This window comes from Charadrius vociferus, unplaced genomic scaffold (assembly GCF_000708025.1).
Source record: "Charadrius vociferus isolate BGI_N301 unplaced genomic scaffold, ASM70802v2 scaffold129, whole genome shotgun sequence".
In the NCBI taxonomy this organism is placed as follows: Eukaryota; Metazoa; Chordata; class Aves; order Charadriiformes; family Charadriidae; genus Charadrius; species Charadrius vociferus.
In genome coordinates this window covers 2,037,007-2,051,422 of record NW_009661374.1, presented here as the reverse complement: position 1 = coordinate 2,051,422, position 14,416 = coordinate 2,037,007, and the positions used below count along the sequence as shown (strand labels likewise).

Genomic DNA, 14,416 nt, shown 5'->3' with positions numbered 1-14,416 from the left:
TTTCCAATAAAGCAGAGATTACAACTTTACTTCTAACCCCAAACCCTCCAGTAAAGGTAAATAATTTCAGCGGCTCCATTAGGGCATCCTTGTTACCTTTCACTGTGTTTCACTCTGGTTTACAGCTCACGGGGTACATAAATGTGGTGTTTCATGACTCAGCGTGCTGTTTATCTGTTTGAACACATGGCTCGTGACACTGCTTCTCTGTAATCCAATTGTACGTGCAGGTGTAGTGTGATGAACCAAGCCTCTGTGTTTATGTCTTTTTTGGGAAATGAAGTTCACGTCAGGTGGTTGGTTTCATGGGAATACGTTCCCGACCAAAGGCACTACTACACCATACAGACTCATTAAAGCTGAATTCTGCAGAGTTCATCTGTAGTTCGTTAACACAGTTTTAAAGCACTTGTGAAATATGCATTGTAGCTGCTTTCTCTATTATTAATTTAAAAGTTGAACTGTAGAAAAGCTTGAACTTGTGCTTCACTTTGCAGTTTTTATTATAAAGCACAATAAAACAGCCCCCCTGAATTATTACTTGGCCAGTGCTGTTCAATAGACAAGAGCCTTGCTCAAATTTACCCAAGTGCTAGCAATCCATAGTTAGTTTAAAAAATGTCTGACTGTCATTCCATATTCATGTTTCCTAGGAGTAAAAGACCTTAAAAAAAAGAGGGAGGGGATTATTATTCTTAATTTGGCAGGAATAATGTACTTATGGTTCATCAGTTCAAATTCAAATTGGAAGAAAATCTGTAGGTTTTTTTTTCATATTGGCTACTGTCTCGATGATAAAATAGATCGCATCTTCAATATTGGCTTTGCAACCACAGAGGATTGCTTTGTATATTTTACGGTGATAAATGAGCAATCGTTCAAGTACTGTAAGCTGTGTATAGCACGCTGGTCTTTAAATATTTAAAGACTAAATAATAGCAGCTTCACTGTATGCAGTGCTTCTAATGAACCTTAAACTTCTGTACTGCTGTGGGTTTTCTTTCTCTCTTGATGCCTCCGTGTCCCACCCAGCTTTTTTCCACTTCTCAAAAAGACTGGTAGGGATTTGGGCAAATGGTACGTAGAATCAGGCCTTCCCAGCTGCAGCCAAACACGCTCAGTGAATTGAAAGTCCGCTGAAAAGGCTCTGGTTAAAGCGCTCAGCTTTGGAGAAAGCAGTTCTGCGTACGCTGCAGCAGGGAGGTGGGAGTCAGGGCCACCCTGGTGAGGAGGACAACCAGTCACCAGCCTCCTGCTGTTGGTGGGTCCTACGCATGGACCATTGACTTCAATGTAGAGATGGCATCCAGGGTTAGGCTGCAGCTGACCGAAGGGGATTCTTGGTTGAACAACTTTGAATGTGGGAGCCGAAATTCTGCCTGGCCAGAGCAGGATTTTGGCCCCGAAAGGTCCCGCGTGGCTGATGGTCATTTCTCAGAGCTGCCCTGAAGGCAGTGGAGCACCACTGATGCTTGGATGTGCCCCAGCTGCTTGTTTTGTAGCTCTGAGCAGAAGGGTCACTCTCCAAGAAGGTATCACTTCACTCGGATGCTCTGGGGTGCGGGGTCCAATTCAGGAGTTGCAGCCTGCACAGCCCAGGGGGATACTGGTGGGACTGGGAAGGGTGCGGTTTGACTGCTTTTCCTAGAGCCTGAGATGCTTTGCCTTCCAAGTGACAGCCTGCACTCGGAGCACTGATCCAGGGGGGTGAGACATGCCAGTGAGACAACAGTGAGACGCAGGATGCCTTCCTCGGCCCAAGGGAGTGCAAATCCATCTCCCCTGCTCTTGTGAGGGTGCCCTGAGTGATTCATTTTGGCTCGTGTTGGTGGGTCACTTGCTGCCCTTCTTCTTGAAGCTGTGATGTTGCGCAGACAGGAGACTGAGGGAGGGAGAACCGTGCTGCTGTTGCCCTTCGTTCTGCGATGGGGACGCTCGCCAGGGGAGCGGGGTCCTGAGGCTCAGCTGCCAGGGTTTCATGTGTGTTGCATGTTAAAGCATTCATTGGTAAAACATCCCTTTCTTTGAATAACATTGCCAGGAAGGGATGCTGTCTTGGCATGGATGAAGGTTTCTGCTGGAAGGAATGCAGATCAATACAGATGAGGAATAACTTCAGAGACATACCTGTCTTCAGGGTTGTCTGTTGTCTGAAGTAGGTAAGTCTAGGTGTCTTAAGATAGGCTTTTAGATTTCATTGGGAAGACCAGCTATGTCACTTTCTAGGTTTGTAAAACTTGTTTGTATTAAGTAACTTAGGACAAAAGTCGAGAACATGTTGTGATCATCCAGTCTGACTTCCTGGAGAATAAAAAAATGTAACTGTAGTAAATCAATTCATTTTTTAATAATAGCATATCCAGATTTATTTTAGGTACCAGACAGCATCCTAACTGTCTTAATGCTCAGCAAAGGAAGTCTTTAAAGCCATCCCATTAAGTAATTACCTTTGCTGTATGTGTTTGTTTATCTTTGGAATCTGAATATATCTAGTTTTATTGTGACTGATTATCTTGGTACCTTTGTCTTTTGGATTGGGTAGTCCTTTTCTTCTTCATCCTTTTTCCATTTTTACTTCCTGAATAGATGTTATAGACTGTGATGAAGATACTGCAGCCTTCTCTATATTGCACAGGCTGCATTTTCTTGGGAAAACAGTGTTACCCGGTGTTATAATTATGCGTTGTCTAGGATATAGTCTCAAGAAGTTTAAGGTAAGCTAGGATATGAGTTTGTGTTGTTAGTTACTGTCCTAATTGCTGTATGCATGCTTTGAGCCTGGAGTGGGTTCTAGAAGAGTTTATCACTGAAAATGGCTTGTTTATCTGTGCATAGTTGCCTGTAGGCACGTAGCCATACCTGTCTGTCGGTGCATAGCTCCTCCATGCACTGCGTGAGTTAGACACTGCATTGCAATTAAGAGTTTGGTTATCTCGGTCCCTGTGGGTGTTTAACCTCCAGTGAGCAACTGCAGAAGGAAAAGAGCCTGGGGAGAGCGTGCTACACAGCCAAACCTCTCAGAGCAATAGGTGTCAGCAGGGGGGGCAGAGAGAGGATTTCAGAGACATAGGGGTGATGGAAAGGAGGGGTTCATTAATCCATGTATGCAATTGCATTGCATGTTAGAGGAAATAGGTGCGAAAATTAAGAAGTAGCTTCTTTCTATACATCTAAATGATGACCAGGCAAGATGTAACTTGCCAGCCTAGATGGGGTGCTCCGAGCCAGGGGGTATCGAGGGACCCTTGGCCGGAGGGACCGCTTGGTTCCCAGCACAGTTGCTGGAGCAGGTTCGCTGACTGCCAAGCCCGGCTGTGGCCACTAGCTCATGTATAAACGTCTGCGCTGTAGATGGCTAAAACCAGTGAGACAAATCCTGCTAAATCCAGCATAATCTCATTTTGTACATGAAAGCATATATGCTGTAAAGGAAAAATCTTCCCTTTTGCTTCCAAACCTGTAGCAAACGATGTAGTTCATCCAGGCAGGTTACACGATCGGCATGTACGGTTCTACGGCCCGCCAGCGTGTACAGGGTGAATGTGCTGAGGGCTTTCTGGCTGAATACTTGGGATAAGACAACTAAAGAATGGAGTATTCGTACTCTAAACAGCTTTACTTTTCACTTCATTAAAAAGCCCAAGGAGAGAACTGCTGGTGCCCTCAGGGCTTTTAGGTTTTATTTTTTGCAGGAATTAATTGTGATCCAGACGCAGTAGCTAACACTCAAAGCTTCTCAAAGTTGAATTTGAGTCATCAATGACAAAAATGGGGTAAAGTACCCAGTTCTCAAGAAAATTAAAAATGTACGTAATTGGAAATTCTTTGTTGGAACACTGCAGTGTATGGGGAAAATGCCCATTTGAGGAGGGGGACTTATACCTTGCGCATTTAAATTACAATATAAGTTCATTCTGTTTTGACTGTTTTAGTATACTGCTTATATGAAGTTTTAAGTTGCTGGCAGGTATTTATTTTGAAGAGTATAAGTGAAATACTCCGTGTACTGCTTTGAAGCTCCAGCAAGCCCGTTGATTTTAACACTTTCTGGTGACAGAATAGTCCATTCAACAATGCTGTTGTTTGTTTTAAAGAAGACCATGCCGCTGTGTATTGCTTGCATCTCTAGTCTGGACTGATTTTTCCCAGCACTTCATCTCCTTCTGCTGGAGACGATGGGATGTGTGGTGGGGCAAAACGCTCAGGAGCATCTCAGTAATTCAGCCTGCGTTGACAGGCATGTCTCCTTCCTGAACTGGGAGGAGACCTCTTCCACCTCTGGCTCTAGCAGCCTACAGATGTCAAGGTTGTGTTATTCTGAATATGGTAGTCACATAGCAGAGACTGTGCTTGTGCATGGTGCTCCTTCTTCTTCTTAGGCAGGGGACAGAGTTGACAGTATTCAGCGTTTACTTGGGGAAGATACAGTTCTTCAGGTTTATAATCCAAGATGCCTGCTTTAAATGCAGTTTCCCGCTGAAGCTTGCTTATCACCACCATCAAATGAAACTGCAGCGATAACTGTTCACCACAGACAGGACAGCTGAAGCAGAACGTCAAACAAGGCCGCGTCAGTTGGCACATTCCCCATCCTGATAGCTAAGAACGCCAAAACGTTTCAATGAAAGGATGGTGTCACCTCTGGGTGCTTACAAACCCGTTAATGCCGTGCTACTGTGGGCACTTTGTAGACAGGTCCTCAGTGGAGGATGACGCACAGTTGGTACCACAGCTGCTTGACTTTTTGGGTTTGTGGATTTTTCTCCCCCCCGCCCCTTGCAGTAGGTGAATGGCTTTATTGGAGTGACTGTTCTGAAGCTCTCAAGAGTTTAAATTTTGGACTTGTAGGAACTGTAAAGAAAAACATGAAAGCCTTATCTTGCACTAAATACCAATCAAAATTAGAAATTTTACTATGCTTAGGCCCATACGTACTATTGCCTCTGCTCTATTTAATACTTCATAAAAAAAGACAGCAATAATTTTTAACTCCCAAATCTTAGAATAATGTACCGTAAAAGTTCTCATTGTGCAGATCTACTTTTAACTCCCAAATCTTAGAATAATGTCTTGATTAAAAAGAGGTGAATCCTCTCTTTCTGCCTGCAGTTCACTGGCAGCAAGCATGCCTGCTCTTCACCGTGGCCCTGAGAAAGCAGCTCCATTTGGTAGTAGCATTCATCAGCATTTCCAGAGGGTTTGGTTTTGCCTGCACACTTTATGTAGCTCAGGAGAGTGTCGTGTTGGTGAGGCTGTATTCTGTGCCAGCGTTGGCCTTTGCTCTTCCTCTTGCCCGGATGAAGGGAGGTCCTCTCCAGCCTGGGCGATGCTGAAGCGCAGTGCTGTACTGTAAAAGTTCTCATTGTGCAGATCTATTGAAATAAGTGGGAATTTTGCATACAGTGCTTTTGGAAGACAGGTCGCATTCCAAAAATAAACAGTTACAAATACAGGACAGTTTTTCCAGGGCTTTGGTTTTGCGTATGATGACCTTCTATCTGTGTCTTAGTGGTGTGCCATTCTTCCCAAATTATTTTGACCCATCTTGTCATGAATAGATGTCTTACAGCAATGCTATGAGCTGTGGTGCAGGCAGTCTGTGAATGCAAAAGCCAAATTGGAAATAAAACATAAATTTTGTGAAATTATTGCAATGTCATGTCAAATTATTGCAATGTGTGACTTTACATGACAAAAAGGCATTGTAGATTGTAGGCATTGAGAAAGTAGATTGCAATACAGATCCACAGCGTTTTTGTTTGTGGCATGTATACAGCTTCCCATGTAACTTCTCTGTAATGGTTCCATTCAAAACACTGAATTTTTTGTAGAAATTAGGGTCTTCATGAGAACTGCTTAGAGCAAAACATTGGCAATAGAGTAGAAGTATTAACAATAATACAAAATCACTCTTATCCGTGATTCTATTTAAAAAAAACCCAAACAATCAAACAAAAGCCTTCTGCCGCCAGTTTTTGACTGTGCAGTGGAAATGCTGACTGGATTCAGAACACAAGGTTTGGGAACTGCATGTTCCAGTTTTATTTTCTTTCGGTTCAGAAATCTTACCCTTTGATCACAGAAGTACTGCCTAAAATTCCTCATGCTCTTACCATGCCCAGGTAACTTCATCATAGCTGATGCAGTTTTCATCTCCCATTCTCCAAGGGCTAAATCCTGCATCCAGCGGGAATCCTGTACCGGAGAAGAGTGTTTGGGTAAAGAGACAAGCAGCAAAGCTCATAGCTACAAAGTACCTCATTCTTGTAATGCTGGTTCTTCCACTACAGTAGGATATTGAGCACTTTTAATTTGGAAAGGTTCCTTGCTCTTTACCTGTGATATTTTTATGGGTCAGTGGCTTCCCTATCGCCACTCCCAGAGAGGGAGAGTTCTCCTCCTAACCTCTCTTCTGACCTCTGCCACTCTAAATTGTCCTCATTTGGCATTAGTGTCTTTGAATCACGGAATTGATGTTGGGGCTTGAATAAATTTAAAAGAAATAAAGCTGTAGCAGCTCAGAAATGTGATACAACTTTGCTTTACTAATTTCTTAGACCTGTCACTGTTAAAAAAAAACCCAACACTGAAAGCTCTGCTGAATGATGTTGGATGCTTCACTGCACCAGCAGTACTTTTTAAGTATTGACTTCTGTGGCTCTTGGGGAAACAAAAAAGTTACCTTTGATATTCTAGAGAATCTAATAATTTAGATAGCAGGATATTTCTTACCTTCCCTGATGTTTTACCAGGAAAAGAACCAGACAGTTAAAGACTTTGCTGGGTTTCAATCCTGATTGCACTACTGATAGACTGGCTTTGCAATTTCTACCCTGTCTAATCTCACATTGAAGCATGCATTTTTACTTTAAAATACGGACACAGAAAGTTGGTTTTGATTTTTTTTTAATTTATTTTGGGTTTTTTCCATGCTTTTCGGTTGTGTATTTTACTTTTTATTTAACTCTTAGGAATACATTATAATATGGAAACAAATAGCACATTTAACATTTTACAGTGTTGAACAATAAAATTATGTGGACCGTGGCATGAAATTATGCAAAGTAAAACCTCGAATGTTCTATAATTGCTTTGTAAATGCCCTTTGAGAAGTATTTTGCAGGACTGCTTTCTTGATGTTCTAATAATACGATCTGTATAAAGCTGCCTTTAAGCTCTGTAGTCTTCCTTATACATGACAGCTTTTTGCCTGTCATCCTTGCAGTAGAAAAGACCATCCCTCGTGATACGTGGGTTTCCCTTATCGTGGTGTTTGGGGATGTAGTTTGTTGTCTCCGGGGACTGAGCAGCCTTGGTCAACTCGTTAATGATAACAGAAAGGCAAAGAGGGGAAAAGAGAGTGGTTTGACAGAAAGCCAGACCGTGATGGAGGAGGTGAACATGGGACAAGAGTTCACTGTCTCTTCTTGTTCAAGAGCTAGCTTCAGGACCAGCAAATGCAGCTACTTTCTCAGCAGTTAGGCTGTGGGAAGCCTTGTCACAGGATGCTGTGGATGCGATGGACAGGTTTACATGGATTCAGCGGTGATTCGACAGTTGCTAGATTCATAGATACAGAAACACGATCTCCAACTGAATGCGTGTTAAGGTTTGATCCTGGAATCGCAGGTCTACAAGGGGAATTGGATTATTGTAATGCAGTGTGTGGTTTTAGACAATAAAAGCTTTGCTAGAGCTTAATTGATGAAAATAATTTTATAAGTAATTCGTCTTTTCTTCAATTGTCCAGATCAGATGAAACTACAGATGACATGGCCAAAATCAAGACAACGCATGAACTGATGAGAAACAGCATTTCCTTCTGAGAACATTAGGCTCCTAGTTGCTGGAAATCCTAGGTGCAACTTTACTACCAAAAGAGACCCTGATGTTATGTGATCCTTGAGCAGACTTTGCAAGAATGGAAAAGCAAAGGACCCCACTAGCTGTATTGCATAAATAAAAATTCCCAAGATTCAGCCAACTGAAAAAATTATTCCAGCCATGGGAGAAAATGCAAGTTTTTGGGAAAGTTTGATATATGCACATCCTACCTGTACCACCTGGAAGCAAGAGGCAGAGGGATCTATCTACCACCTAGCCAGTATTCTCTTTGTTGTTGGCTTCATGGGTGGAAGTGGATTCTTTGGGCTTCTCTATGTCTTCAGCTTGCTTGGATTGGGCTTTCTCTGCTCTTCTGTTTGGGCTTGGCTGGATGTCTGTGCTGCTGATATATTCTCCTGGAATTTTATACTGTTCGCTATATGCTTCGTCCAGTTCATTTACGTTACCTACCAAGTTCGGAGTGTTTCCTTTGACAGAGAATTCCAGGAACTCTACAGTGCTCTCTTCCAGCCTCTGGGAATTTCCTTGACTGTCTACAGGAAGATCGTCTTGTGCTGTGATGCAGAAGTGGTTACCCTGGAGAAGGAACACTGTTACGCCATGCAGGGCAAAACACCTATTGATAAACTGTCCTTGCTTGTGTCAGGCAGGTTTGTATCGGTTTGTTCAGACTTACTGCACATATCTTTATTTTTTCCTCCTTCTTGAAAATGAAAGCAAAAAAAAAAGAGCCTGATTTGTATATTGTTTGTTCATTTTCCAGTACAATAGATTAAATATTAATGCCAGTAATAGAAATATTAATAGGCTAAATACACTTGTCTAGGACAGCACTAGCGTAAAAACAGTAAGCACAAAATCTGTAATAGCATAAAGAAAAAGATTTTAAGTCATTCTTTTCCAGACCACTGTATCATAGCACTTCACAGGTTAGGCAGATAAAGGGAAGAAATGTGTGCTTCGGTCTTCAGCCTGTGGTTTGCTGTCTGTCTACTGCCTAGCTGATGAATGCAGCATCTTTCTTGTTTTTCTTTGCTAGTATCACCTGCAACAGGACTAAAAGGTAGTTATGAAACGGAATATGCCGAGATAAACTCAGGGATCTTGACTTTGATACAGATTGTATTTGGTTGCTTTCTGGGGTGTGGGAGAAGAGAGGGAGTAAGGGAAAGCAGAAGGCCTGAGAGTGGGACATAGTCAAGCCCTGACAAGATTCGCAGAAGTGAGTCTACAGTTACTGTATACTGTGGCCCTTAGTTAGATCCTGAGGCAATAAATATACCAGCTGAGATCCTTCTGGCAACCTTGGTGATGCTTTCCTGAAGGGAAATACCAGCTTTCATACTGTATACAGATTGATACACAGTACTGGACCACCACAAAAGTAGATGGGATACCCAGAGGTGATGGCTGTGGTCTGTGTTTAATGGGACATGTTGTAGGTGCATCTTGACAGCCTGCTGCATGGACAGACAGAATTTGTAGACAGCTTGAAACTCAGCTGATTTAGGACTCCTTGCAATGAACGATATGGATTTTAGGTGGTTGGCCCTAGTGACACCCTGGTTCAGAGCATTCTTGGGAGCTGTCTAGAAAGTACCACATGGAGGTTGCTTTTGGTCATAGTCATACTGAAGGAGAAATGTCCATGCTTCTACATGCCCAGTCAGTTAGTAATCATGCAGGGAGTTTCTGTTATCCTCCTTCGTGCAGTATAGGGCTGCTTGTCCTGGTTTTGTAAGAAGCATTAATGTTGGTGCAGAGCAGATGTAAAAAGGGGACTCCTACAGCTTGCTTTTCTTCTTTTAGCTCATGAGATTCAAGTATACATTTCCTCCTTGTGTGCCTTCAAACTTAAACATGATTTTTAAAGTAGACAGAAAATTTTTCTTTGGCATCTGCAGAAGGCCACAGCATTCACACAGAGATCCTGTCCCCTCGTGCTGCTCTGGCTCCAGAGATGGTCCTGTGGTCATGTAATTCCTGTTACACATTGCGAGAGCCCTACCTAACATGTGCTGTGGGGAACTCCTGCTTCCCACTCCTTGTTTTTGCCACTTTGTCCCCTCTAAAACGCGTATTTGCCAAACCTAGAATATATATATTCTACGTATATAAGCCGTATATCCCACGGCTTTCAAGTGAAGGAGGCAAATGGTGTTACGTGCATTAGTCTTTCTCCTCTCCAGTGCACACCAGGCTTTTCATGACAAAGCTTGCACATCACTGTACAGACCTGCCCCAGAGAGAAGAATATGACTTGAGTAAGGCTTGGAAAGATTTGCATTCCAGTTACATGATTGTCTTGTATTCTCTTTCCACTGGCCTGATCGAGCTGTGTTCAAAAATATAGTTAGGGTACTGTTGGCCAGTGATTGCTTTTTCTTGCTCTCAGAGCTGTATTTAAACTCCTCACATAGTAGAAATAACACATTCTTGTTGCAGTCATCGCTGCTGTACAGGTAGTACTAACAAATTAACACATCTTATCTTGGTAGGATCAGAGTGACAGTTGATGGGGAGTTTCTGCATTATATTTTTCCTCTTCAATTTCTGGATTCTCCTGAATGGGATTCACTGAGGCCCACAGAAGAGGGAATTTTCCAGGTAAAAGCAGAGGGTTTGGTTTTTTTCTTAATAACACAGAAAACTGTTGAAGTACTGACTGGTTTAGAACTAAGTTCATTTAGTTGTGGGTTTCGTTTGTGAAATTATAGACAAGTGTCATTCCATTCATTTGGGGAGGGAAGTCCTCTTTACCTGCTGGACTGGTTATGCCGTTTGTATCTTCTTTCTGTTTGCATCTTGTTGTTACAACAAACGGGGTTTTTCTTTAAGCTAATCCAGGAGGTAGACTCTGTTTGCGTTCTTTGACTGTGCTACAGTCCAGCCCTGAGCAACCAGGTTTGCAGAGGTGGGTGGAAGTTGGTGCTGAAGAGGCTTCGCTATGGGAGGTGAACTGGAGAGCACGGGCTGGGGAGAGGCATGTCTGTGGTACAGCTTGGGGACACCACGGGACACAGCGTCCGTCTGGGCACTCCCTGTGTCCCTGTGTCCCTCTGGGCACACTCCCTGTCCTCCGGGAGCCCTCCCACTGCTGTCACTTGGCTGACGCGCTAGCTCCTGCCTGTGTGGGATCTGATGTCTCGTGTCACGAGGGCAAACGGCATTTGTCAAGAGCTTTCTTTAGACCTGCCTTCCCAGCTGGGGCTGCCGAGAGCGACGCAGGGTGTGCGGGGCTGAGGGGCACGCCGTCAGCCGAGCCGTCAGCCTGCGTCCCAGCTTGGGGCTGCCGTTCAGCGCAGGCATCGGTGTACTGTCACCGAGGCTGGCAAGACACAGTCGTTCTGTCTGTTCCCAGTCACCCTCCTCGCTTGTCTTTGGCGTACAGTAGACCTCGCAGAGCTCTCTGGCGGGATTAAATGGCTTTAATTGCAATCGGTGCAAAGAGGGCAGGCGTATGTTCTGGACACAGCCTGAGGGGGGGTGCTTTCTGCGCAAGGGCCGCGACGGCAATATCACTGCCTTATCACCTAGCTAATTTTAATTTTCTCTTCTTGTAGGTAACACTTACAGCCGAGACAGATTGTCGGTACGTGGCCTGGAGGAGAAAGAAGCTGTATCTGCTGTTTGCTAAACACCGTTTCATCTCCCGCCTGTTCTCAATTTTAATTGGGAGCGATATTGCCGAAAAACTGTACGCCCTGAATGACAGAGTGCACGTGGGGAAAGGCTTCAGGTACGACATTCGGTTACCGAACTTCTACCACGTCTCACTGCCAGAGACCCCTCCGGTGCAGCCCTCCCACCGCCTACAGAGAGGGTCCCCCCGGCGCAAGCCCGTGGGGGTTACAAACTGCGGCTCCTTGGGCACACGGTCATAGGAAGGACAACTCTGCTGCCGCCGTTCCCCAAAGCCATGAAGGGAAATGCAAAGTGGTGAAGCAGAAGAGCTGAAAAGTGAAGCAGAACGAGACCTAGTCAAGCCAAATTTGACTGACAAGTGCCATTTACTTTCGTTGAAGTAGCTTGAATTCTTTCTCTCCCCGTAGAGCCAGCAGGTTGGCTTCTTTATTTTGACTGTTTGCGCAGTATGTTTAGTTTCTGTTGATTCTTTTGTTGATCTTGGTCCTCCTTACTTTTGGAGGAAAACAAATCATAACAGGCTGAAGTTTTATTGTAACTGTGGTGGCCTCCATGTTGTGTTTTTTTTTTAAAAAAAAAAAACCCAAACCCACGGTATTTGTAGTTATACTTTCTCAAAATTATTTGCCATAATGAAGTATAGTCAGTATAGTCAATGAAAACAAGTAAGTTGTCTTCAAAAGAGACCAACTTGCTTGTAACATTCATATTTACGCCACGTGAACATTGTCTCAATTAACATGAAGAATATTGCTGAAAAAAGACTAAGACATCGCTTGTATTGGGTTTATTTTTAAAGAAATGAAAGATTTTGAAATGCACAGGAAGATTCCTAAAAAAGAAACAAAAGAAAGCAACAAATTCTGTCCCACGAGCCATTGGTTTCTCTCCAGCTGTCCTAAAGAGGTATTATGTGAAAACAAACATAAATGTAGTTGCTGGCATTAGAAAAGTAAAGCAGTTGTAACTGCTGCAAATATAGCTTAGGGAAATGATTGTGTAGTGTTTCTGATAGAATGTGATGCTATAGGACCCAGGCTTCCACAGTGTCAGTGCCATTCGTGACATGTACAATAAATACTGTTGATCAATCAACTGCCAAACCATTGGAGTTTGTTTTACAATATCCTTTTTAGCCAGGTTTGTCAGGAAGAAACTAACGAAGAAACAGCCGCAGCAATAAATACCATTTTTAACCGAAACATTCTTGTTTAGCTTCCAGAGTCACTTTTCTGTGCCTATGAAATGCTTGATTTAAAAGGTATTATCTCCCTAACTCTGTGATGTTTTGATGGCATAAGGGAGCATCGTCTCGCGTTTCGGTAGGAAAGAGTTGGTTTCGACCTTTGAGGTCGCTGTGCCTTTGGGGAGAAGTGTCTGAATGTCTTTGCTAACTCACCTTCCTGAGGCTATGCCTGATGCCTGCCAGTAACCAAAAAAAATAAGAAGCATTACTTTTTTATGAGACTCTATTGCTGCTTGATACATCTGGAGGTAGATCACATCTTTAATATTTTAAAATTGCTGGACTGTTTGGTAGGACAATCGTTGTGTGTTTGTGTGTGCGGGTGTACGTATGAGTTTAGATCTTGGGAGTTGTTGTCAGACTTAAAATAATGATACAACCTCATGCTTGAAAGATAATCATGCAGGATGTATAAGAAAGCTATTAGAAGTGATATGAAACACCACCTGTTTGAAGGACCTTCAGTGTAGAACAGATGACATTGTACGAGTTTTGCTTTTAGCTTTATGTCATTTTCTCAGAGAGGAAAATCCGCCAAATGTAAGTAGCGTAGCATGCAATGTGATAACCCCCAAATCCTGCTAATAACCCTTCCGCGCAACGTAGTCTTTATGTATTACTTACTGTGTAAAGTCCCTGAGTCACAAAGCTACTTTGTCCTGGTCAAAAGAGAACTGAAGAAATGGGAATGGAGAATTCATTGGCAGCTATTAAAGAGCAGCCCAGGAAATAACTGAGGCACAAAGTGCCAGAAGCTGGCAGCGTGTAGTAAAGCCGTACAGCTGTGTGTACCCTCTTCCTATACTTTTCATGGCTAAGGGACAGGATAGTGGGCTACCTGACCCCTTGGAATGACTCAGCACAGGTATTCTCATGTAACTTCAGCGCTGTGATTAGTATCATGTCTTACTTGTCGGCGATGCCCGAAGAAGTGCGTCATCTCTCATGGATGTGGTCACATAGGCTGCGCCTTGCAGTCCCCGCTCTGCTTCAACCAGCCGAGCTGATCCTGCTGACCGTGCCATGTGCTGAAAACCTGATGTTGTTTTTTAACAGGTGAATCAAAAATAGCCCCCCATCTCTCGTTCTAATAAAATTTCTCATGCTATAAAATATGTTCGACCAATATCAACTTTATACTTAACATTTTATCTGTTAACAGTCTACAAACATAAAAAGACTATAGCCTAGAAACTTAAAAAAGATAGTATTCTAGACTTAGGCATAATATAAAACATCAATTAATGCTCTCCTCAATTTTCTTGAATATATGGGCTTGTCCCATATATGTCTGCAAGAAAACTTGCCTTAGGGTCAGCATTTAATAAACTAGTATGATCATCATCACATTCAAAATAAGATCAAGGAGTTATGCCCACTCAATTTCTGTACCAAACTTGTATATTCTATTTAAAATACAGCATACTGCTTAGAACGATACCTTCTGTGGAGTGATGGGTGCTTCATTACATACTTTGGTAATTTTTTCTTCTTTGTGACTGGCGCGTGCCTTAGTTTCAGCCTGGTTTCCAATCACAATCCTCAGTGATGCTTTTATCTGCTGGAATCAGTTACTATCAGAAATCTCTCCTAGGACATGTCTGAGTCAATATCTGAATATACTCTTAGCTAATCTTGTTTAGCTTTTGCTACTGTGCTTTTTGGGCTTTGAGTCACTCT

At 43.0% G+C, this 14,416-nt stretch overlaps 1 protein-coding gene across 1 annotated transcript; it reads left to right on the top strand.

Annotated features, from left to right (window-relative positions):
- Nucleotides 1-7,964: 7,964 nt before the first annotated feature.
- Nucleotides 7,965-11,729, top strand: POPDC3 (popeye domain containing 3). The gene is made up of 3 exons (XM_009893843.1): nt 7,965-8,495; nt 10,344-10,452; nt 11,409-11,729. Exons 1-3 carry the CDS (start codon nt 8,005-8,007, stop codon nt 11,727-11,729), a joined length of 921 nt encoding a protein of 306 aa, XP_009892145.1. The 5' UTR covers nt 7,965-8,004.
- The last annotated feature ends 2,687 nt before the right edge of the window (nt 11,730-14,416 follow it).

Coding starts and splice junctions, on each gene's coding strand:
- POPDC3 (XM_009893843.1), top strand. CDS start 8,005: ATGGGAGAAAATGCAAGTTTTTGGGAAAGTTTGATATATGCACATCCT. Junction 8,496..10,343: donor TCCTTGCTTGTGTCAGGCAG/GTTTGTATCGGT, acceptor TTATCTTGGTAG/GATCAGAGTGACAGTTGATG. Junction 10,453..11,408: donor CAGAAGAGGGAATTTTCCAG/GTAAAAGCAGAG, acceptor CTCTTCTTGTAG/GTAACACTTACAGCCGAGAC.